Source organism: Pipistrellus hanaki, assembly GCF_964339955.1.
Source record: "Pipistrellus hanaki genome assembly, chromosome: 3".
NCBI classification, from domain to species: Eukaryota; Metazoa; Chordata; class Mammalia; order Chiroptera; family Vespertilionidae; genus Pipistrellus; species Pipistrellus hanaki.
Genome location: NC_140505.1, coordinates 154,319,496 through 154,342,927, shown reverse-complemented (window position 1 = coordinate 154,342,927; position 23,432 = coordinate 154,319,496). Strand labels below are relative to the sequence as shown.

General features: G+C 37.2%; 1 protein-coding gene across 2 annotated transcripts in view; it reads right to left on the bottom strand.

Annotated features, from left to right (window-relative positions):
• The window catches only part of IPO8 (importin 8), a 58,485-nt gene that overhangs the window by 30,581 nt on the left and 4,472 nt on the right, over positions 1-23,432 (bottom strand). The window contains exons 2-13 of one of the 2 annotated variants that reach the window (XM_084877845.1): positions 19,989-20,070; positions 16,876-17,032; positions 14,302-14,460; positions 13,590-13,746; positions 11,298-11,387; positions 9,800-9,894; positions 9,110-9,194; positions 5,946-6,080; positions 4,253-4,352; positions 2,517-2,593; positions 2,122-2,238; positions 1,298-1,387 (exon numbers count right to left, since the gene is read on the bottom strand). In XM_084877845.1, coding sequence (XP_084733971.1) covers positions 1,298-1,387; positions 2,122-2,238; positions 2,517-2,593; positions 4,253-4,352; positions 5,946-6,080; positions 9,110-9,194; positions 9,800-9,894; positions 11,298-11,387; positions 13,590-13,746; positions 14,302-14,460; positions 16,876-17,032; positions 19,989-20,070 — 1,344 coding nt within the window. Of the gene's footprint in view, positions 1-1,297; positions 1,388-2,121; positions 2,239-2,516; positions 2,594-4,252; positions 4,353-5,945; positions 6,081-9,109; positions 9,195-9,799; positions 9,895-11,297; positions 11,388-13,589; positions 13,747-14,301; positions 14,461-16,875; positions 17,033-19,988; positions 20,071-23,432 lie in introns of those variants that run through there. The other variant, XM_084877846.1, reaches the window with a different exon arrangement.

Here is a 23,432-nt window from a genome sequence, read left to right as displayed (position 1 = left end):
TAAAAGAAAACAGAGCCAAATTTAAGTGTCTCTGAGGAAAAAAATGTCCACCCTTTTTCATATATAAATCCTAGCCCCTATGCTTGAATTGCCTTCAAGTTTGTGAACCTATTCTGAACCTATCTTTTGAGAGGATGTTTAAATTGTAATTGTCCTGATAAAAGTCTTTAGTAATTCTCCAGTGATGGTTATCTTCTGTTTATATAATGCTTTGAAATGCATAAGGTACTATTAACATGTGTTGTGCTGAGCAAGAAATTTGTTTGTGTGTTGACGTAGTTATAAATACTAGTAATGTATTGAATTCAGAGAACTTGCCCTGGAAAAAAAAAAAAAAGTCCTGTTTATGCTTCTAATAAGTATTATGATTCATAACTAATTTATTGTTTACATGTAAAAGCTACTACAAATCAATGTTTGACATTTATTTGCTAACCTTTACAGCAAACAAATGAAATATTATTTTCCCTTACACTACAGCAAATTTCCTGTTTTCATTCACATAAGGTACAAAGAATTTAAACCTTATATAGATTACTGAATTTTAAACTATTAGACCACAGAATTATTATTTTCTTAAATTCTCTATGTGCATAAAACACAATCAACAGTTGAATTACTAAAGACTTTTATCAAGAGAATTACAATTTAAACATCCTCTATAAAGATAGAAGCCTACCTATAAAAATATTTGTGTGGCCTTAACATCTCTAATCTACATTTGTCCAAATATTTCTCTAGTAATGGTTATCTTCTGTTTATATAATGCTTTGAAATGCATAAGGTACTATTAACATGTGTTGTGCTGAGCAAGAAATTTGTTTGTGTGTTGATGTAGTTATAAATACTAGGCTCTTAAATAAAAGTTCTATTTTTATTTCTTTCTCCATAAAATATATTGATTCTAGAAGTAATACACACTTAGAACACAAATAAGTTTACATGGGTTATTAATTTCTTCACTCTACTAAAGTATATCTACCTAACATACTAGAAATCATAATCAAGTTTTTAGCTTAACTAAAATTTCATGCTTTGTTTGGATACTGAAAATTAATCAGTTTCTGAATTTCCATTGTACCATTGCAGTAACATCATCACTCTCATTACATGTTTTGAATATTCAGGAAGTGAGAGTAGGATAAAAAATGAAACAGGTGGAATTAAAAACCATAAATCCCTATCTACTAGTTTGTTCTTTAGTCAGTTTGCCTCAATATGTGTCAATTTATCCAAAAACATTAAGTTCTTCGAAATTCATGAAGATTTTTATATAATAGAAATATGGAAAACTTACTCTAGCTCGAAGATATCCCAGATTAGACAATAATAATGGAAATACATGATTCTGCAGCAACAACTCCATTTGGTCCTTGAATAAACTCTTCTGTTAGGATATAGAAATTAAATTTCAAATTATCAATTTTTTTGCGTATGTAAAAATTACATCCTAATAAAGTATGTTTATTATGACTTACACTTACCATACTTCTATTTCCAATTTTGTAAAACTATTTCACTGTTATATTGCATGTTTTAAAACAAGACAAAAACAGCATTTGGGCTGTGTGGCTCAGTTGGTTGAGCATCAATCCATGCGCCAAGAGGTCACTGGTTTGATCATATTTTGGGCTTGATCCCAGGTGAGGGGGTATGCAGGAGAGAGCCAACCAATGTTTCTCTCTCTCTCCCTCCCTTCTTCTTGAGTGTCAACCATTTAACTAGGAGGTCACAATTCAATTTCTGATCTGGGCACATGACCACATTGCAGGCTCAATCTCCAGTGGGGGATGTGCAGGAGGCAGCCAAACAATGATTCTCTCTCATCATTGATATTTCTCTCTCCCTCTCCCTTTCTCTTCCTTTTTGAAATAAATAAAAATATATAATTTTTAAAAAGATACAAAAACAGTACCTAAATATAATTTGATACCGATTGATTTTTGTAAGAACAAAGTCAGAAGTTCTTTTTAACTCAAGAAACAGGTGACAAAAAGAATATTTACAGTCAACTCAACTATGCAGAAGCAGGCACCAATTTCAAATTATCCATAACTTTCATATTCTCACATTTACCAGTGCTTCACAGTTTCAAGTAAATTAAATTATAAGTAACTTGACCTTCAATAAAATATCAGCTAGGGAACCAATCACATGCAGAGCTCCATCTTTCTTCCTTGGGTCAAAGTTCGGGTCTGTTAGGATTTGATAACAGAAAGCCATCATTTTTGGCAAGACCTAAAGAAATAGAAGAATCAATTTCATTCTACATTAGCTTTCTTTGTAACTATAGTATTATTTATATACTAGGTACAAAGTACTAATTTTCAAAATTAAGCCATTTTACTGTTTCATAAAGTATTTATAATTAAGAAAACAAAATAAACCTTTGCCCTTACTAGGATAATAAAATATTCTTAAAGTGACAGATTATAACTAATAAGACAATTTTTCAAATACTAGGGTTACATTAGAGTACCAAATCAACACAGGATTTAAAAAGAATAACCATGTACCTCTTTTCTTTTCTTTGCAGCAGTATATAAGAGAGTCTGGGCTGCTGTGGTAGGAGAAGCATAATCTTCAAAAATGTCTAAGATTTTAAAAGATTAAATCATTTTAGTAAAAATACAATTACTTACTACAGATTTTAAATCTGGTTAATCACTATTCCAAATCAAGGGGACAATGGTTTACACAATAAAAAAAGCTAGAAGATATATTGTCAATGTTTTCTCTAAGGTAGGGGTGTCGAACTCAATCAGAGAAGGGGCCAAAATCTAAAATCCAGCCTAAATCGCGGGCCGAATGGTTTACTGAACAGTCATACACTGACAATGTCATAAACTGACAGCAGAGTGCAGTGATGACAGCGTGGTGCGGGCCACATTGCAAGGCCTGGCGGGCTGGATTTGGCCCGCGGGCCTTGTGTTTGACACATGTGCTCTAAGGATATATCATCAAATGTTTTCATGCACAAAAGTATATATCAAACTCTACAGGGTCCATCTTTTTAAACAATCATCTATATATATATAAAATCCTAATATGCAAATAGACCAAATGGCAGAATAACCAAACAACCAAACAACTGGTCACTATGGCATGTGCTGACCACCAGGGGGCACACGTGGAACATGGCAGGCATTAGCTGTGACGGAATGGTGGAGCAGGTAAATAGGGGCACCAAACCAAGGTGGGGCACAGGTCACTGTCATCAGGGCCTATGGCGGTTACTGGAAATTCTTTGCTTCCACATACTGAGGCCCCACCTGGCACTCACACCTGCTGCTGGCACTGGAGCCACTGCTCATACCCACTGCCGGCGCCCAGCGCTGGCCCCAATCACTTGGCACTGTCAGCAAGTGTAAGTGGTGGCTACCAGCCCTGATTGCCCCTCAGGGCTTCTCCACTTCCCCCTGCTCCTGAAGGGAGATCGGGGCCAGCTGCCTCTCATACCCACTGCCTACAATGGCCCCATTCACACCCAATCGCTCTACACCCGTCAGCAAATGCAAGAGGTGGCTGCAGGCCCCCAATCACCCCCCAGGGCTTCTCCACCTCCCCGTGCTCCTAAGGGGCAATTGGGGCAGCAGCTGCTGCTCACACCCACTACTTGTACAGGCCCCTACTGCTCCACACAATCAGCAGGTGCAAGTGGGGCCAGTGCCATTAGCGTGTGGCAACGGCAGGAGCAGGGCTGCTGTAGAGAGCGCCTGAGAAGGCACAGGAGCGTTCTTCCTTAACCCAAGATGACAGGCAAAGCCGGTCTTGATTACACATCTTACCAAAAAGATAGATGTGTTATCAGCACTGACTTACCTTTGCCCAGGTGTAGGGAAGTGGGTTTTGATATGTAAATCCAGTCTAGCACTAGGAATGCTCAGGCCTACTCAAGAATGCCAATAATCTCCTTTGCCTTGACTTTTGGTGAAACTTCCTGATATTTGGGGGTATAAAACAAACATACTGCCTCAGTTCTGGGTCACTGTCTCTCCATCAGAAGAGGGCAGTGGTCCACCCAGTCCCAGCTTTTTCCTTCTATCTCTGTGTCTTGTCTCTTTCTTTTATTTCTCAGTCCCCAGCCCCTCTACTCGAAGAACCAATCATCAAACTCTCAGGAGTTCAAAGATTATCGTGCAAAGCAGAACTTTTGGAATTTAACAAAGTCATAAAATCTCCTTAAAATACCAGTTTAGGTATATTACTTTATGTATCCAGGAACTAACAAGAAAAAAAAAATCTCAATTACCAAATTTCATCCTTATGTACTCATAGGGATCTTCTTGCCACAGTTCTTCATCCTCATCTTTATAACACATCACAGAAAAAATCACATCTTCAGAGATATTCTAACAAAGGAAAAAACAAAACAGCAACTAGGTATAGCTATTCTAATTTGGGGAACACTAATAATGGATTTACTGACTGCTTTTATGATGTTAGTTTTCAAAGCTGTTCTATTAATCTTCCTATTAAGCTTGCAGCAGCTAAGGTGGGAGCAGGAAAGCAAGGGCTGAAGTTGAGGGGATGAGGGAGGGAAGGAGGGAGTGGGTTAAACATAAGTTTGTTTTTAAACAACAATTGATTAAAGATACAGAGAAAAATGAATGTAAATGCTACTCTTTGAAGCAATAGAAAGGATAATAAAGTTTTACTAACATATCAGTAGTAAGCATATTTTGACTCTTTAAGAAGAAATAAGTATCAAGAAAAGGTTATATTTACTATTATATTTCTTTTTGTGCGCATTTTTACATTTTCATTTTGGTTCTAAATGTCAACATGTCAACAATATCAAAAGTTTCTTTTCTTCTTCCATTTACAAAAACCTAATTTCCTACTCTACAAATGCAGGTTTCAGGGGGAAAAGAAAAAACCACATCTGTATGTGCACTGCTGCTAATGCTCTACTAAGCTCTTTTGTGCTCCAGCAATTAAATATGTAAAAACAGAACCATCTCACCCTGGCCAGTGTGGATCAGATGATTCCATACAACAAAGGTGCAGGGTTTGACCCCGGGTCAGGGCACATGGGAAGGAAGGCAACCGATCAATGTTTCCCTCTCAGATCAATGTCTCTCCCTGTCTCTGTCTGTCTCTCTCTCTCCCTTCCTCTTCCTCTAAAATTAACAAGCATGTCCTCAGGTGAGGATTAAAAAAAAAAAAAACACAGAGCCATTTCTTAAATAAATTAAATATTTCTAAGAGAAAAAAATTCAGCCTAACGATCCATTTCATATTCCTACATTACAGTCATGTAAAATTAAGATCAAAGGCATCCAGTAGAAAAAATACTATCGCAATTAATCCTTACTTTACAGAAACACAGAAAATAAAATGAAACTATTATCTATTAATTGCAAAGAAATTATTGATAAGGAGCTTAAGCAAATATTATTAAGATGTCCATAGAAAACAATGCAAAAAAATATTGTGTTAACACCTATAATAAGATAACACTAAATGAATTCTAACCTGGATACCAAAAGCAAAGAAAAGGAATTTCTTTTTCTTTTTAGATACCATCTTAGAGATTAGAATTCAAGAATTTACAGTTTTAAGAGGGGAAAAAATTCAGTTCCTGACAATGTTGAAATACCCAAAATTGTCTGCATGCAAATAAGAATTTATTAATGGCCTGCAATTTTTCATTCTCATTTGTCCTTTGATTAAATAACAATATGGAACTCTATCTTTAAGTAAACAATTAAGCAAGGTCAACTGAATCCAAGTCCTCCAACTCATAAAACTTGGACGTTTACACTCTTGTCAGTTCTCAAATTTCCAAGCCCTTCATATCAGATATGACTGCACTCGTTTGTAATTACTAATGGAAATAAAAATATACTCAGCATACAATATGGAATTAGTAACACTTACTTTATCTAGAAAACCGGATGTAACCAGAGAATACTTTTAGAGAACTGCTCCCTGACGCTCACCTGTATGTGTGGCTTCATCTGCTTCCACGTGACGGAGTGAACCACCCCCTGGTTGAGGTAGTTGAACGCTTGCTGAAGAACCCGCGGAGCGACGTACTCTTTCTGCCTATACTGGTCTAAAATTTTTAGTAGTACCTGTAGGAAAACAGGAAGAGAATACATAGGAAAACGTGTATAATTTTAAGGTTAAGGGAAGGGGCATTTTAGGCAGGACCTAAAACCCAGAATGCATAAAGATAAAAACTAACAGATGTTGAGGGGAATCAATATTTTGTGAGAAAGCTCCGGGGCAGTATTTAATTATTAGACAGGGTCATGTTATATGGAACAGTGTCTCACTGTAATTGCCAGCCATGTGTCCTACTTCTAACCTATGGAACAACTCAGAGTAAGTCTTCACGCTATTCCACATACTAGTTATTCAAATACATTAAGACTTCTGTTAAAATACAACAACAGACTTGGCTAAATGAACACTGAAAACAACCAGACAGCAAAAGACAGCACAAACAGATTTTAACATTTGATAAAGGTGCATTTCAAACCAGGACAGAAACAGTAAGTTATCAAAAAAATAGAAGACATCAGGTATGTTCAGGGTGGTATGGCCATAGACTCAAATAAATAGTATTGGGACAACTATATTACTAACCCTCTGAACAAAAATGAAGTTGATTGCCAAAACCGGTTTGGCTCAGTGGATAGAGCGTTGGCCTGAGGAATAAAAGGTCCCAGGTTCAATTCCGGTCAAGGGCATGTACCTTGGTTGCCGCCACTACCCGGTAGGGGATGTGCAGAAGGCAGCTGGTCGAAGTCTCTCTCTCATTGATGTTTCTAGATCTCTATCTCTCTCCCTTCCTCTCTGTAAAAAATAAATTATATATATATATATATATATATATATATATATATATATATATATATATATATATATATTTTTTTTTTTTATTTTTTTTTTTAAATGAAGTTGAGCTGAAACCGGTTTGGCTCAGTGGTAGAGTATTGGCCTGCAGACTGAAGGGTTCCAGGTTCGATTCCAGTCAAGGGCATGTACATTGGTTGCAGGCACATCCCTGGTAGGGGGTGTGCAAGAGGCAGCTGGTCGATGTTTCTCTCTCATCGACGTTTCTAGCTCTCTATCTCTCTCCCTTCCTCCTCTCTGTAAAATATCAATAAAAATAAATAAATAAAAATTAAAAAAATGAAGTTGATTCTCTAACTAAACTTTATACCAAAATAAATTCTAGATGGGGAAATATTTAAACGAACAAAAAAAGAAAGCATAAAATTCTTAGAATATGGAAGAATTGGCTCAGTGGATAGAGCATCAGCTTGCAGACTGAAAGGTCCCGGATTGATTCCAGTCAAGGGCTTGTATCTTGGTTGTGGACACATCCCCAGTGGGGGTGTGCAAGAGGCAGCTGATCAATGATTCTTTCTCATCGATGTTTCTAACTCTCTATCCCTCTCTCTTCCTCTCTGTAAAAAGTCAATAAAAATTTTTTTTAATTTCTTTTAGAATCTCAGACAACAGAAAGTCTTTATAAACATAACACAAAACTGAGAAGTTATTTTTTTAAAGATTGATTAAAAAGAGATTTTTTATTTGGAAGGAACCATGCCCAAAGCAGCCATGACTATCCCGAGGATTCTCAGTCAGAGGTAACAAAGCAAAGTCCAAGGCTTCTAATACCTGGTCTCCAGAGTTCTGCCCTATAGAAAGCTTATCAAATGCACTGGTGAATAAATAAAAAGGGTTCTTTCAAAACAAGTACAGAACTTATAAATTCAGTTCAAGCTGTGCAAAACCCAGGCTGATAAAAGTGTCAGAATTCTGCCGTCATCTCTGCAGTGTTCAGCAATGCAGGCTAAAAATGGATGCTACTGAACTGGTTCTTCCAGATACAGCTGTGGCTCAGACCAAGTGCAGATGACACATAAGAATAAAGAAGAGAACAGTTTTTTATAAGAAAACTATTTTTAAATACTGGGAATATATACCCTGAATAGCTAAAGTATAAATAGTTTATGACATGGCTACAGCGGTATGAAATTTAAATGTATGTGCGCATACACGCATGTGCACACACAAACACACACATTTATGTGAAACTGAAAAACTTTACTGAACACACTTCAACTTTAGGAAGCTTAGTAAGTTTAACAACAGTGAAAACAGTAGAAGACCTGATTATGCTAGTATCCATAGTGAATTGCTGAACTGATCATTTTGTTCATTATTCACTAGTTTTCCCTAAGGGCCAACAAAATATTTTGTGAAAAAACTGCAGCCATAGCTTTCCTGAACTGTTGCAAGGTACTTTTTAGAAATGGTAATCCATAAAATGATATTAGACAAAATGATCATCTATCAAAGGAAATATTCCGTCTCAGATGACAGGTTTGAAGCATTAACTTTATATCATTTACAATAAAGAAAACTAATATGCATAAATTTACAAAAACCTAGAAACATCCACTACCTCATCATAAGAGCCTTTTGCTATGTCTATGTCTGATTAATATTTTCTTCCTCAATATTGTCCTGACAGACAGTGCTCAATAGTTATTACATTTTATTTGTTGACATAAAAACAAAAATATGATTCAAATGGCAATACAGATCAAACAATCTTCATGTCCACTTGTCCTTCGTAGTTTTTTAATATTAATATCAAGCTAGATTATGCCCAACTCTCAGTGCATAGAAATGCTTCCCAAACTTCCATAAAAAATGTACAAGTTCTCAGCTGAAATTCTTAACTTCTGAGCTCAGCTTCTCTTAAAATAGATCAATTTGTATTCCATGAACTCTTACAATATAAAAGCTTGGAACAAAGAAGTGAGGCTCAAAGAAATAGAGGGCAGGAAACTCACAGGAAGTCAGAAAGTCAACAGAAGAATCCAATCAAATACTGGTGACTGCCACAGCACGATCAACAAAAAACTGAAAAGGTTTGAGTCCAGCCTCTCGCTGTCTAGAAGGGCACTTCTTGTAGCAGCTGCCGAGGCCACGTGGTTCTAAAGCTCACTGCAGTGCATTAAGCTCCCAGAGCTTCCATTTCATCCCCTAGCATATGTAACATGTTAATATATCTGTAACCTACATTTAAATAGATAGAAATGCCTTAACCACTTCTATTTTAAAAACGTAAGTTTATTACCTGCTGAATTCCCACTGCATAGGTTTTCAAAAAGAATTCAGAAAATTCAAAGTATTCTTTTGTGACATTTCCTGGGCTTCCATATCTTAAAATAGAAAGAGAAAAATGTTTAAATACTGTGAATTTTTTAAACCAGCACGTTCACTAGTTTAAATACAGTCCCTTGTTGAAAGATGCATTCTATTGGAGCAGAAAATGAACTTTCCCTTCTTTTCACAAGTCCCAAAAGGAAATCATGATAAGCTATACTATGACTCTGGGTCATACTTAAAATTTCAGACAGAAACTTCTACCTATTTAATTAATGATGATCCCCTAAGTGTTTACTATTTCAAATAAAATGATATCTAACATGTTTTCCAATAAATTCTTCTATAATTAAATTTGTCTAACTTCCCTACAGAGCTGAATTACTAAGCACATTCTTGTACAATTCCTGGATATTTCCAATAAGCTAAACAATGTCATTTTCCATTCTTTTTGCAGAAAAACAAAGATTCAGAGAAGACTGAGCACCTCATTATGATCTCAAAGTCAGTGATCACAATTAACACAGAGGGTGACTTTTTGCCCTCTATGGCACTGAAGACAAATAACCATATACTGTGGGCCATCAGGAGACCTATCCGACTTTATTATATCCAATACTGAGATGCTGACCTAAGATCAGTATCTAATACAGAGAATTACCGTTCAAATAGACGAGCTACAATATGCAGCGCCCACTTCTTACACTTCCACCAGACTAGTTCTGGTCGATCATCCTCATCAATTTGCATAGTCTCCTAAAAGGACAAAAACACCCAGATTACATTTCTGCATAACAAAGTTCGTGTGAATTAACAGGCAGAATAAGTCTTGCTATGGACCAAGTCATATTAATTGTCAATTTGGATTGTCATACAATGCAACTTAGAGATGGCAAGGTAAAAATTAAATAAGCGAAGCAAATTTCAACTAACCAATGAGGTTGTTCACATTTGTCTCCCATCTTCAAAAGGTCCAAATAAGTAGAAAACAAACACAAAAATACCCTGTCACTTGAGGAAACTCTGGGATGACAGAAAGGTCCTACCATGTCATCTGGATCTGGGTGACAGTAACACAAGTGTATGTTTGCCATAATTCACTGCACTGTTCAATAAGTTCTGTGCATTTATGTATATAACTTAAACTTAAATATTATTTGTCCCAAAATATGAATAAGAGAAAAGTACTGCGCATTTAAAGACAAACTTAAATGTTAAAATATTTTGCCGAAACCGGTTTGGCTCAATGGATAGAGCGTCAGCTTGAGGACTGAAAGGTCCCGGGTTCGATTCCAGTCAAGGGCATGTACCTTGGTTGTGGGCATATCCCCGGTAGGGGGTGTGCAAGAGGCAGCTGATCGATGACTCTCTCATCGATGTTTCTAACTCTCTATCTCTCTCCCTTCCTCTCTGTACAAAATCAATAAAAATATATTTTTTTTAAAAAATGTTAAAATATTTTATATTTTTTAATTGAACTGGATTAGTTATCTCAGTTAATTTGATAAGTAAACTATAGCATCACAGTTACTGCAGATAAAAATGAGATACCATCAAACTGGCAACTTAGACTTTTGTGTAAAATATTCTCAGCCACTGCTTATTGAAGTGTAAGCCAGGGCAATGTTTCTGGAGAGTACTTTCCAAGATCTGTCAAAGTCTTAAACCTTCCAGGAGTCTAGCCAAAGAAAATAATCATGTATGTGTATAAAAATTTTAACTACATCCTTATAGCTAAAAAACTAAAACAATCTAAATGCCTAGCAAATGAAGCATTCAACAAAAATGACAATTTAAAAACATTTGTATCATAAAAAATATTTATAAAAGATTTTACGTGAAAAAAAATTTCAAATCAGTGTCTACATATACCATTTTTATAAATAAAATATTGTTGTAATAGACACAAAGAGGAAAAAAAGGCTAGAGGAATAAATACTAGTTCTCAAAAGTGTTTTTTAGGATTTTAGTAGGATAAAAGGTAGTTATTTTATTAGTTTTACTTACCTGAACAATCCCAAAATGAGTATGTTTTATTATTATTTTTACTACAGTAGTAATTTTTTCCCCAGATAGGCTAAGATCATAAATCAGTCTACCACAAATATCCCAAACCCATGTTTTCACAGTTTTTCTTAGGAACAGAAGCTCTTTCTTACAGGGGGAACTGTCCTATCAATAATAGCTCGAAAGATCTCCATCCACGTTGTCATGTTTTGGTTATTCACCAGTTGAAGAGGCAATGCATACTGAAAACAAAAGAACATCACCATCAGCAGTCATTCCTCCCTCCACAAGTCAGCAATCTCAGCTACATTGGAAGGTTGAAATACATGAAATGGCTAACATTTGACCATGAAAACAGTAATTTCATATGGTTCAAACTAAAATTTAAATTTAAAATCTAGAAGTATATAAGCTATGAATTATTTCCTCTGAGCTACTTTTTTAAATGAAAAAAAATATTTAATACAGTAAGGTCTCATTTATTCAGTGTGAGTAAGTAATTTTTCCAGGTAAGTAATTTTTACCACTTACCCCTTTGTCAAACTTTTCACTTCAACCACTCACTTTTTTCCCAACTTTATTGAGATACTAGTGACCCAGTGCACAGATTCATGCACACTGAAAGGAAATTAATTAGAAGAAATATGTTAATATCACTATTCGCCCTTTCTCTATAATAGAAGTGTCAACCAAATTCACGATCAACCAATGATAGATTGAAACAAACACGTGAAATTTGCACGAGTGAGAGCTTTGTATGTATCATGCATGCATGAGTCAACTTAGCCATATATATATATATATATATATATATATATATATATATATATATAAATATATTTACACTAGAGGCCCAGTGCATGAAATTCGTGCACAGAGTCAGGGGGTGTCCCTCAGCCCAGCCTGCATCCTCTCCAATTTGGGACCCCTTGAAGGATGTCCAATTGCCCATGTAGGCCCAGATTGGATATTCCTCTCAAAATCCAGGACTGCTGGCTCCCAACTGCTCACCTGCTTGCCCTCCTGATTGCCCCTAACCACTTCTGCCTGCCAGCCTGATCACCCCCTAACCACTCCCCTGCCAGCCTGTTTGCCCCTAACTGCCCTCCCCTGCAGGCCTACATCCCCCCCCAACTGCCCTTCCCTGCAGCCCCAGTCACCCCAACTTCCCTCCTCTGCCGGACTGGTTTGGGGACAATTATTTCATAAGCTTTTGTCTTACTTTCTGGTTTCTGGCTATACTTCTCCCAGTGAAAAGGGGAACAAATGGGATGTTACTATATCTAATGGCAAAATTCTCACTGAATGTTTGCCTCAGACTGCACATGTGTCAAACACAAGGCCCACGGGCCAAATCCAGCCCGCCAGGCCTTGCAATGTGGCCCACACCGCGCTGTCATCACTGCACTCCGCTGTCAGTTTATGACATTGTCAGTTTATGACTGTTCAGTAAACCATTCGGCCTGCGATTTAGGCTGGATTTTAGATTTTGGCCCCTTCTCTGATTGAGTTCGACACCCCTACCTCAGAGTAAAGTGATTCCCCTGAGGAAAGTTTCTGAACAGTGCTTTAATAAAAAGGCAAAGGCACCGTACATCTTCCTTCCCTGTTACTTTAAAAAAAGAAAAAAAGAGGGTGGAGAATACCAGTATCCCAGTTTCTTATCTCTCCTCTGATTTGCCTCCTTCTCCCTTCCCTCTCTCCCAAAACAGGCTGAGCTGAAAACAAAAGCTGCCTCAAACTGTCTCTATTAAAAGGTTAAAAGGTCCTGACCGGTTTGGGTCAGTGTGATAGAGTGTCTGCCTCTGGACTGAAGGGTCCCAGGTTCGATTCCATTCAAGGGCATGTACATTGGTTGTGGATACATCCCCAGTTGGGGGTGTGCATGAGGAGCTGATCAAAGTTTCTAACTTTCTATCCCTCTCCCTTCTTCTCTTTAAAAAAATCAAATAAAAATATATTTTTAAAAGAAAAAAGGTTAAAAGGCTAAAAATATAAATCTTTATTGAAGTGAAATATTCTGAAACAGTGCAAATGTTTAAATGCAAACAAATTACCATCAGTATGATTTCCCAATAAAAAGGAAATATCTTCTTTTCCTTCCTCTTATCCTACAATCGTAACTAATTTGTAGGTAGATGCTATGGACAGATTAGTCAAGTAATCAGGTTCTAGGGCAGTTAACTCCCCTGGTTCTCCCATACGCAGCACTTCAGACATTGGAGTACAAGCCATACGAACACTGACTCTCAGCTCTTCCACTCAGATAACTTTGGACAGTCAAGTTAATTTCTGTGACCCTGTTCCCCGATAAGGATTTTTTTAAAGAAATACATGTGAGAATACATAAGAAATGTTAACTTTAACTGACATTTATTCAGCATCTACCATGTGTGAGGCAGAAAAGCAAGGCCCCCAATTTGTCTTTTGCAATAAACACTTACCTGAACAAGTGCATAAAAGATTTTCAATATCTGTTTCTGTAGTAACACAGAATAATGTGAGGAATCAGGAAGGAGCTGCATGATTTGATGTTGAATACGGGGCAGAAATATTTGCATTGCTGCTATAAGAGGCTCTCTTTCCTCTGCTTTCTTATATCTACATGAGCAAAGACAAAAAGAGAGAAAAGTAATTGCCCACCCCCTGCAAAAGAACCATAAATAATGAACAAACATATACATATTTTTAAAACTATATAAAGCTAGTCAAATAAAAACATTCCAACCACTGGCTTACATAATCTATTTGAATTGTTAGAAAAAACTTGGAAGAACTTCAAAAGAACACATCTCTCTTACAGGCAGCATACCAAATATCTTACTATAAATAAATACACTAGTTTAAGTCTATTTTGTGACTTTCTTAAATAAACTGTTCTACTACTTAAATTAAATTAGTTTTTAATTAAATTAAAATAATTTTTGAAAAGCACTGCATTATCATATCGTATCACTGCCTCAAAGATTAGCAATGTACATTCACAGATTGAAGGTTCTTTAAGTAACTGCAGTAAATAAACATGTCTGACTGTGCTTATCCACCATTTGCTGAATTAACCTGATTCCCCAGAACACCCAGAGCAACCCGTTTGTGCAATTTAATTCTTTCTAAATACCACAGGCTGGTATTTTTAGCCAATGGAAATCAACTTACTCATATGTCTTCACCAGTTGATACAGACATAATAAACTGCCAAGCCAGCTTCCGCTGCTCTGTGACTGCAAATAATAGTCTATCTTGTCGACTACCGCTGGCCAGTGACCAGGGAAATCGCATTTAATGATGGCACGGAGACACATTGTTAACTGGACTCTATAAGGTGGGGGGGGAGAAAGTCCAAAATCTAAGTAGTTAATAAACATCAGGTTTCAAAGAGCCCTAATAATTTACATAAAATCACTTTTAAGTCCTATTTATCTACATGATATAGTTATGTATCTGGGAGGGAGGACAAAGAACAGTATTAGAAAGACAAACCTCCTCAGTAGCTCAACTTCCTGAAAATAAAGAGAATAAGTCATTTCCTAAAAAAAAATTTTAAAAGCCTTTCAAACAGTCTAAACCTAAATACAGGGGAGGGGTGGCGGGGGGTGATCTTTCTCCTTGAAACTATCAATATGTCCTTACATGGTCATTTGCAAAAGGTCAGAAAGTGAGCCTGGCTAACTTAGGATTCCACGGCGGAAAAAAAATAAACCTGTGTGTTGAGTTAAACAGCCAATAACAACGTGGATTCACTGAAACAAACAAAATAATGCCTTTTACTTATATACATTGCAAATCTATTTGAAAATTTTTCTTTGCAAAACTCTCTAAAATAAACCTTAGAAATATTTCTTCAAAGTGATTACAGTCAAGGCTTTAGGACATAACAGAAGCAAAACCACAAAGAACTGTCTCGTTATAAAGGTCTCCCCTTGTGCCATCAGCAGCTGCTCCCAAACAACCAATACGTCAAATCTGCATGCAAGAAAACTGAACCGTTTCCTTCTTAAAGATGTCATCTGCAGGCTGGCCCTCCCAACCCTCTTCTCACTGCAACCAAGCACAGGATGGCTATGAGCAGCCATCCTTTCATACATTACTAGGTAGAAGCATCGCAAGACTCAGAGCTATCTGAAAACGTCAAGATGTTGACAAGAAATAGATCCATGATTACACCATAGGGAAGCCATTGCCTAACTTGGTACTTGGACCGCTAATGAGAATAATGGTGGTTTTCTTTCACCAGCACATCTACTTTCTCCTCTCAACCAAGTACCTGTACAAAGAGCAGTATAATGTTTCTTCTTCCTCACTGTTTCCTCCTCACACTTTGTTCCCTTTCTCCTGCTTCTGTCATAATGGACATTAGACACAAGGAGAACAGTTAGATCGAATCTCTTGACATTAAACAATTTCATTCCCCTACCTCAGTTCCATCTATCTCCCTCCCCCGTTTTCAAAAGAAATCTAATTACTAGCTCAGTAATTAGGTTTTGTTTCTCCTATTTTAAGACTGCAAAATCCTTATGACCCTACAGCGGTGCTGTCCAACAGACAGGGGCAGCCATTAGCTACATGTGCACACTCCGAACTCATCCAAGTTAAATTAAAAATTCAGCTCCTCAGCTACATGTGCCCCATTTCAAGGGCTCAATACCGTGTATTGCCACACAGCTAAACACTGGACAGCGCAGGTACAGGAGATTCCCATCACAGCAGTACGTTCTCCCGGACAGCGTTGCTCTACAGCACCTAAGCCGAATGTGAAAAACCACAGGCAATTCTTCTCCTTGTACGTACTCTAGCTATCCTGTCTCCTCCACGGAAAAGGTACTCAGTTCATAAAAATGAATGAAAAGAGAGGCCGAGTGTTAAGAAAAGTGGTAGGTTAAAACTCCCAGAAGTCAATTTCTCTGTGTCGGGAAAAAGAAAAGCAGACAGAAAAAAGTCAAGAGATCATAACTAAGAACATAGTTATTTCGATATCAGGGATTTATATAACAATTTCAGTTAAGTGTGATTTTTGCCTTAACTCTTTTTTTTTTGTGGCAATTTAAAGCAGCTGAATCTTTCCCAAACTATTGCAGAGGATTACAAAAGCAAAGACAAATCAGCAAAACAGTATTCTCTAAGTGCCCATCTTCATTAATTTACCTTTAAAAAAAAAAAAACTTGTGCCCTAACCGGCTTGGCTCAGTGGATAGAGCATCGGCATACAGACTAAAGGATCCTGGGTTCAATTCCAGTCAAGGGCATGTACCTTGGTTGTGGGCACATCCCCAGTAGGGGGTGTGCATGAGGCTCCTGATCAATGTTTTTCTCTCATCCATGTTTCTAACTCTCTATCCCTCTCCCTTCCTCTCTGTAAAAAATCAATAAAATATATATTTTTTAAAAACAACAACAGCCAAAACTGGTTTGGCTCAGTGGATAGAGCGTCAACCTGCGGACTGAAAGGTCCTGGGTTCGATTCCGGTCAAGGGCATGTAACCTTGGTTGTGGGCACATCCCCAGTAGGAGGTGTGCAGGAGGCAGCTGATCGATGATTCTCTCTCATCGATGTTTCTAACTCTCTGTCCCTCTCTCTTCCTCTCTGTAAAAAATCAATAAAATATATTAAAAATAAATAAATAAATAAATAAATAACAACTACTTGAGGCTAATGATTAAACACAATCTCCCCCCTCAAGACATATATTTTGTGCTTCCTACTACTAACCATGTAGATACAGTCTAAGGTACCTCACTAAATCTGGAGACCGAATTATTCCTTCCACAATGTTATCACGTATTTGCTGGCGATCATTTTCATGAATGTTGAATGGAAATATTGCTTCTCCTGGGGGAGGTTCTCGGTCCGGCCAGTACTGTGTCACCATGTTCTTCAAGTAAATGGCAGCTAAATTAGGGGGAAAAATGCCAATATAGCAGTACCAAAAAGATAACTTTATTCAGCTTGTCAGAGCATGAAAGGCTTAACCCCTTCAAAGTTAAACATGATAGCCAATGAAAAATGAAAAATCTTGCAATGTGTTCTTTACATAGGCCATCTTGTATGGTGCCCAAAATAAAAAAATATTTTCTAGTTATAAAATTAATACTATTTAATGACTGAATTATAAGTAAGTCCATGATTTTACCATATGTGTATCTTTGTTGTCTGAAGGTTGCTTCTTATTTTCAAGTCCAGTTCTATCGGGATTAAAATGGTTTTGTGATCATTTTAATGGGGAACCTGGCATTCTAATACACTGTTGATAGAAAATGTAGCAGAAGCAACTTGGTGATAAGATTCAAAATTCTAAATGTTAACATCATTAAAATCTATTGACCTAGCAGATCCGTTTTTTGTCATTTTTTCTATGAAAATATTCCCACAAGTATCCAGAGATATATGTCCAAGGATGCTCATTTGAGCATTGCCTCTTTAACAACAACAATAAGGGTCAATAAAAGAAATGTCTATTAACATCAAATTGTTTAAATAAAGCATGATAGCTCTGTACAAAGAAATACTGAACAATTATCATAAAAAAATAAAGTATATGCATATGCACTGACATGGAACAATCCCCTAAGCATACATGGTTAAATTTAAAAAAGGAAATTATAAAATTGCATATGCAATATAAACAGATCTTTGTTACTTTTTAAAGCCAGCATAGCCCTAGCCAGTTTGGCTCAGTGGATAGAGCATTAGTCTTGGGATGAAGGGTCCTAGGTTTTAATTTCTGTCAAGGGCATGCATGTACATACCTCGGTTACAGGTCGGATCGACGGTCCTGGCTGGGGCTGTACCAGAGGCAACCAATCAATGTGTCTTTCTCACATCGATGTTTCTCTCTCTCTCTACTCCTCCTCCCTTCTACTCTCTCTAAAAATCAATGGAAAAATATCCTCGGATGAGGATTAACAAAATAATAATAATAATAATAATAATAATAATAATAATAATAATAATAAAGCCAATATATCTATGGGGAGGAAATAGATTTGGAGAGCATACCCCTAAATTGATGGCAGCTACCTTTGGGGATGAGATTAAGAGCAATCTAATGTATAAACTCTGTGTTTCTATAATGAAGACATATTAGTTTAATAAACTGCTTTAAAATCTTTAAAAATATTACTTCCACAAAGCTTTCATAGGAATTTCAGAACGGCCCTTTAAATACTTAGGTTATTTAAAATAGCAAAATGTGGTTTCAGAACAGCCTGTTTTATAAAACAAAAATGAAATAAAACTGAGAGTAATACTTTCAAAAACCTTATATAGAAGTCTTACAAACCTTATTAAAGTAAAAATTGCAATACAAATGTTTTTTATAGATTTTTCTAATCTACAAAGGGATCTTTCAGGAAGTCATACATATTGTTATATTTTCCCAAAGCTGAATGGTTATTTACTTTTTCATTATTATTTCAAGTAAAATTAAATACTTTTATCAGCTTGTAGAGTATAACCCCATTTCTATAAAACATCAATTGCTGTACCCAAACACATGCACATGTGTTAATGATGCTCTTTTATAAATAATGAATGTCAAGCAGCTTTTTTTACTTTCTTCTTGGTGTCCTATCTAATAAAGAGGGAATGTGCAAATTGACTGTCACACCATCACAAATATGGGGGCACCCATAGCCACAAGATGGCGGCGCCCAGTACCCTCAGCTCCACCGGAATCCCCCAGTCCTTTCAGCCTAGACAGGGGGTGAAGGGGGGGGAGGGACAGCAGGCGCACAGTGGGGCCAGACCCGCTCCCAGCCCCCCAGCTGCTCAGAGCTGACCCAAGGCTCAGGCAAGCCTCGGATGGCGACTGCCCAGCCTCCCAGGGCTGCCTGAGGTTCAGGTAACCAGGGCCAGCTGAGGCTTGCGCTGCCAGCAGTGGCAGCAGCAGAAGTGTGATGGGGTGTCGCCTTCCCCTGATCGCCAGGTCACCTCCCATCCAAGGGCTATCAGAATGTGAGAGGGAGCAGGCTGGACTGAAGGGACACACACACACACACACACACACACCCGCTTCAGTGCATGAATTTTCATGCAACGGGCCTCTAGTTCTTCTATAATGCCCAAATAATTTATAATGAGTATATGTCACTTCAATAATTTTTAAAAGCATTTTTAACTATTTATTTTTTAATTAGCTATTATTATTTTACCACCTTTATCTTAACGTTACAATCTTTTCAGGATTCAGGATTTTCCAAGGCTTTCTCCTTTTTTTAGGCTGAACAATTTGGGCTCTAACGGCCAGCTTATCTTTTTTAATCTTTATTTTATTTCATTTTTTCCCATCACCATTTATTCCCCCTATACCCTCTCCCACCTCCCACCCCCAATCTACCATAGGTCCCAGAGACTTAAAGTAAGTTTCATGTTTAAAACAAAAGTCCTGCTCCCTAATCTGTGGTTAGGAACATCTGTGCAATATTTTACAACTCCATGATCTAATACACAAATGGAGTATATAAATTCACATAGATAAATTCATGATATTAATCTGGGGCCCAAAGGCAATCCCTCCAGGAATCATAAAAAAAAATCAGGGAGATGATGCTCTTAAAATTGAGAAAGATAATGGGGGAAATGGCAATATTACAGAGGCAAGGCAAAGGACTAACAGAAGAGAAAGGAAGGAAAAGCTAAGAGATTTAAGAACTCAATCTCTACACCTAAAGTTCCGGGTTAAAGGAAAGTGATTTTTCTAAGCCATTAGAAACACTTCTTGTGCGTTTCCTGTTTTTGTTTTTTGTTTTTTTCAAAAAATCAAATATGTTTAAAATTAAAATAAAACTCTACTGTTACTTTCACCATAAATTTATAAAGATTAAAAAAAAAAAAAAAAGCAACTCACCTGCCTGACGCACTGGGAATTCCACATGGTCAGAGACGATAATCCGAAGTAAACTGGGGGCAAAATTGATAATCTTGTAGGACTGAAATTACAAAATAAAATATTTTATAAAATAAGGCAATATAAATGAATAACTATTAACTGTTACTAAATACACTACTGTAAATAAAACTTTTAAAGTGAATGAAATTCTCCAAAATGAAAATTACTAAAATACTTCTCAAGTCAAAAAAAAAAATTAACTTAGAATAAACTGATGAATAAAAGAATCTGAACATTCTTATTTGTTTGTTGTTGTTATTGTTTTTCAAATATATGGTCAGAATACTTTCCAGAACGGGAGCGGCAATTTACCATTTACCATAGAAACAACGGTAAATGAGTGTGTCTGTCTGCCCAATGCAGGGATTATCATGCCTGCAAAAACTAAAACCTTATCCCTGTTTTAAATTACATTTCCTCTACATTGAATTGTTCCTGTGTGTTGCCTGTTTGTTTTTCTACAAGTTCCTTATTCCCTTTATCCTTTTGTAAGTGGAATATTTGTTTTAGTCTTAATAAGTTCTATGAGCTATTCATGGATTTACAATCTCAACCTTCTTGGGGGGACCAATGCATTTCAAGTGTTTCTTCCCAGCTTATTGGTGCTTTAATTTAGTTTACGGTATTTTTGGCAAACCGAAAACAGGGGGGGAAAAGCATGTGCTAAAAAAGACAGGAGATCCAGCACAGGAAAAGGAGAAGATCACATTAAATAGCTGTGTGTGAACCCTGGAGAGGACACAGTCCAGATGGCAAGAGGGAGGAGCCTCGCCGCACGGAGCTGTCATCAATGCCCAAGCGAGCCTGTGCTCGTGAAGCAAGTGCCTGCCGCCTGGGTCATTTCACCCACAGACATGTTCTAACTTGACTGTCTCCTGAGTGTGGTCAGGGTGACTCCAGAAGCACACAAAAATCAAGAGCAAGCCCATCCCTTCTGACCATATTCCCCCTGGATGGCTGGTGCCTCGACCATATTACAGCCCTGCCATATTCCCAGAGCTTCAGCCTGGCCTTGCCAACTGACAACCCCAGAAAAGACTCCTAAATTCTCAGGAAGGCTAAAGCCAGACATACAATGCAGAGTCTGTCCAGTTTATCTTCTCCCAGGAGCCTGGATCTACCATGGCACACCCCTCAGTTTTTTCCCCTATCCCTTTCTTTACAACTAGAGGCCCAGTGTATGAAATTCATGCACGGGGGAGTCCCTCAGCCCGGTCTCCACCCTCTCGCAATCTGGGACCCCTCAGGGGATGTCTGACTGCTGGTTGAGGCCTGACCCGGGGAAGAAGGGGGGATTGGGGAGGAGGGGTCAGACCTAAACCGGCAGTCAGACATCCCTCTCACAATCCAGAACTGCTGGTTCCTAACTGCTCACCTCCCTGCCTGCCTGATCGCCCCAAATCACTCACCAGCCTGCCTGATCGCCCCTAACCTCCTCTACCTCAGCCCCCGCTGCTGAGGCTTCATCCAGAAGGACATCCAGAGTGACATCTGGAAGGTCATTCAGCTATCTGGCCTAATTAGCATATTTCGCTTTTATTATTATAAATAGCATTTATTAAGATAAATTTTTGACTAAAAAGAGAGAAAAAACTGACATCTTTAAAATATTAATCCTTTCCATAAAAGAGCATAATGCTTTCTAATCCTTCAGTAAAATTTTGAATTATCTTAAGATTATTCTTCCTTTCACCCTTATAAACCTCAGAATTTAAAATCTATTGTATATGAAGTATATTCTGTTTTATCCATAATTAAAGCTGCCAGAATTTTAAAGTATTGTTAAAGAAAACAGATTTCTTTTAACAGCAGTTTATAGGAACCAAAATTTACACAAATGTAGCCCAATCGTTTACACCTCTACATTTACATTATAAAATAACTCCTGTTTGTAACTTCTGAATACTGGAAGATCTAATAGTGAATCAAATATCTATATAGTTTAATTCTAATCTATGTAGTGTAGTATTTATTTTTTAAATCTTATTACACATAAGTACAAAATAATCTTTATACTTAGATTAATGCTACTTATTTGAAAGTAGTTATTGTGGAAACTACTTTTATTTCAACACTGTTGCCATTTTACACATTCTAGAACTCCTCTTTTTGTAACGGTTTGCATTTCAAAGAACTTCTGCAACTTTTTATCTTTTCCTTTCTGCCTGATTCAATCTATGTTAATTTGCCAGCTAAAACATTCAATGTATTCTCATACTACTTTCCTCACAAAATATTTATCCAATTTCTTTTTCCACCTGGGCTTCCCATTTCTAAGGGGGTGAGGGGAAGGCATTTCTCAATGACTTCTTGAGGATATTTACTTTGTGGAGTTTTCTGAAAATAAAGAGTTTATTCGCTTAGCTAAACTCTGCATTTTATGAGAATTCATTCAAAGCAGAGTCCTGATGCTTTCCCATCTGCCTCTCTGCCACCAACAAAGCATGATGGCAAAGCATAACTACATTAACCATCCTAGTCCTCCAGCATGACAAGTTGAAGGCTTCTACTGAACTTGCCTTTTCCTCTCTGTTCCCCTCCCAGTTCACCTGGTTCACGCCTAACATCTAGGTCTCTGCTCATTGTCTTCTTCAGAGAATGACCACCCTCTTTACACATCCCAACACACTCTGGGGCTTTACACTCTACAGCACTTATGACCTGAAATTATATTGCTTGTCAGTATTCTCCACTAGAACGCAACTCTCTGAGGGCGCGGTCTTGTACTACCGTGTTTCCCCGAAAATAAGACCTACTTACAGGTTTCCTTCTGAGTGAAATATAAGGCATCCCCCCTGAAAATAAGCCCCCCTAGGCTAAACATAAGAGATTTGGTCCACTGAATCTGAAAGAAATGGAATCACAAGAAATTCACCAGGAAATTCAGGAATTGGATTGTTATGATGATGTTCCAGAAGATGATGACATGATTGTTATTGAATAAATGAGTAAATTCTTGATACTGTAGGATTCACAGTTTGTCTGGTTTGTGTTGACAACTACCGTACTACCGTACCATATACAGGTAATAAATTTCCTTTATTTTCATTTAACAATAAATGTGTACCATATTCTTCTTCATGGAAAAATAAGACATCCCCTGAAAATAAGACCTAGCGCATCTTTGGGAGCAAAAATTAATATAAGACACTGTCTTATTTTCAGGAAAACAGGGTAGTATTTGCAATATAGCTCAATAAATGTTACTCATAGACAAGCAAACTCCTCAAAGGGCAATAAAAAGGATTCCACAGATTCAAGAAAAGCAGGGAATAAAAGCTTGCCAATAATATCACACATCTTGAGGATCCAAGATGGCTGCACAGGTAAACACCTAACTGCAGCCGCACACAACAATATCAATAAAATACAACTAAAATATAAAATGGACATTACCCAGAA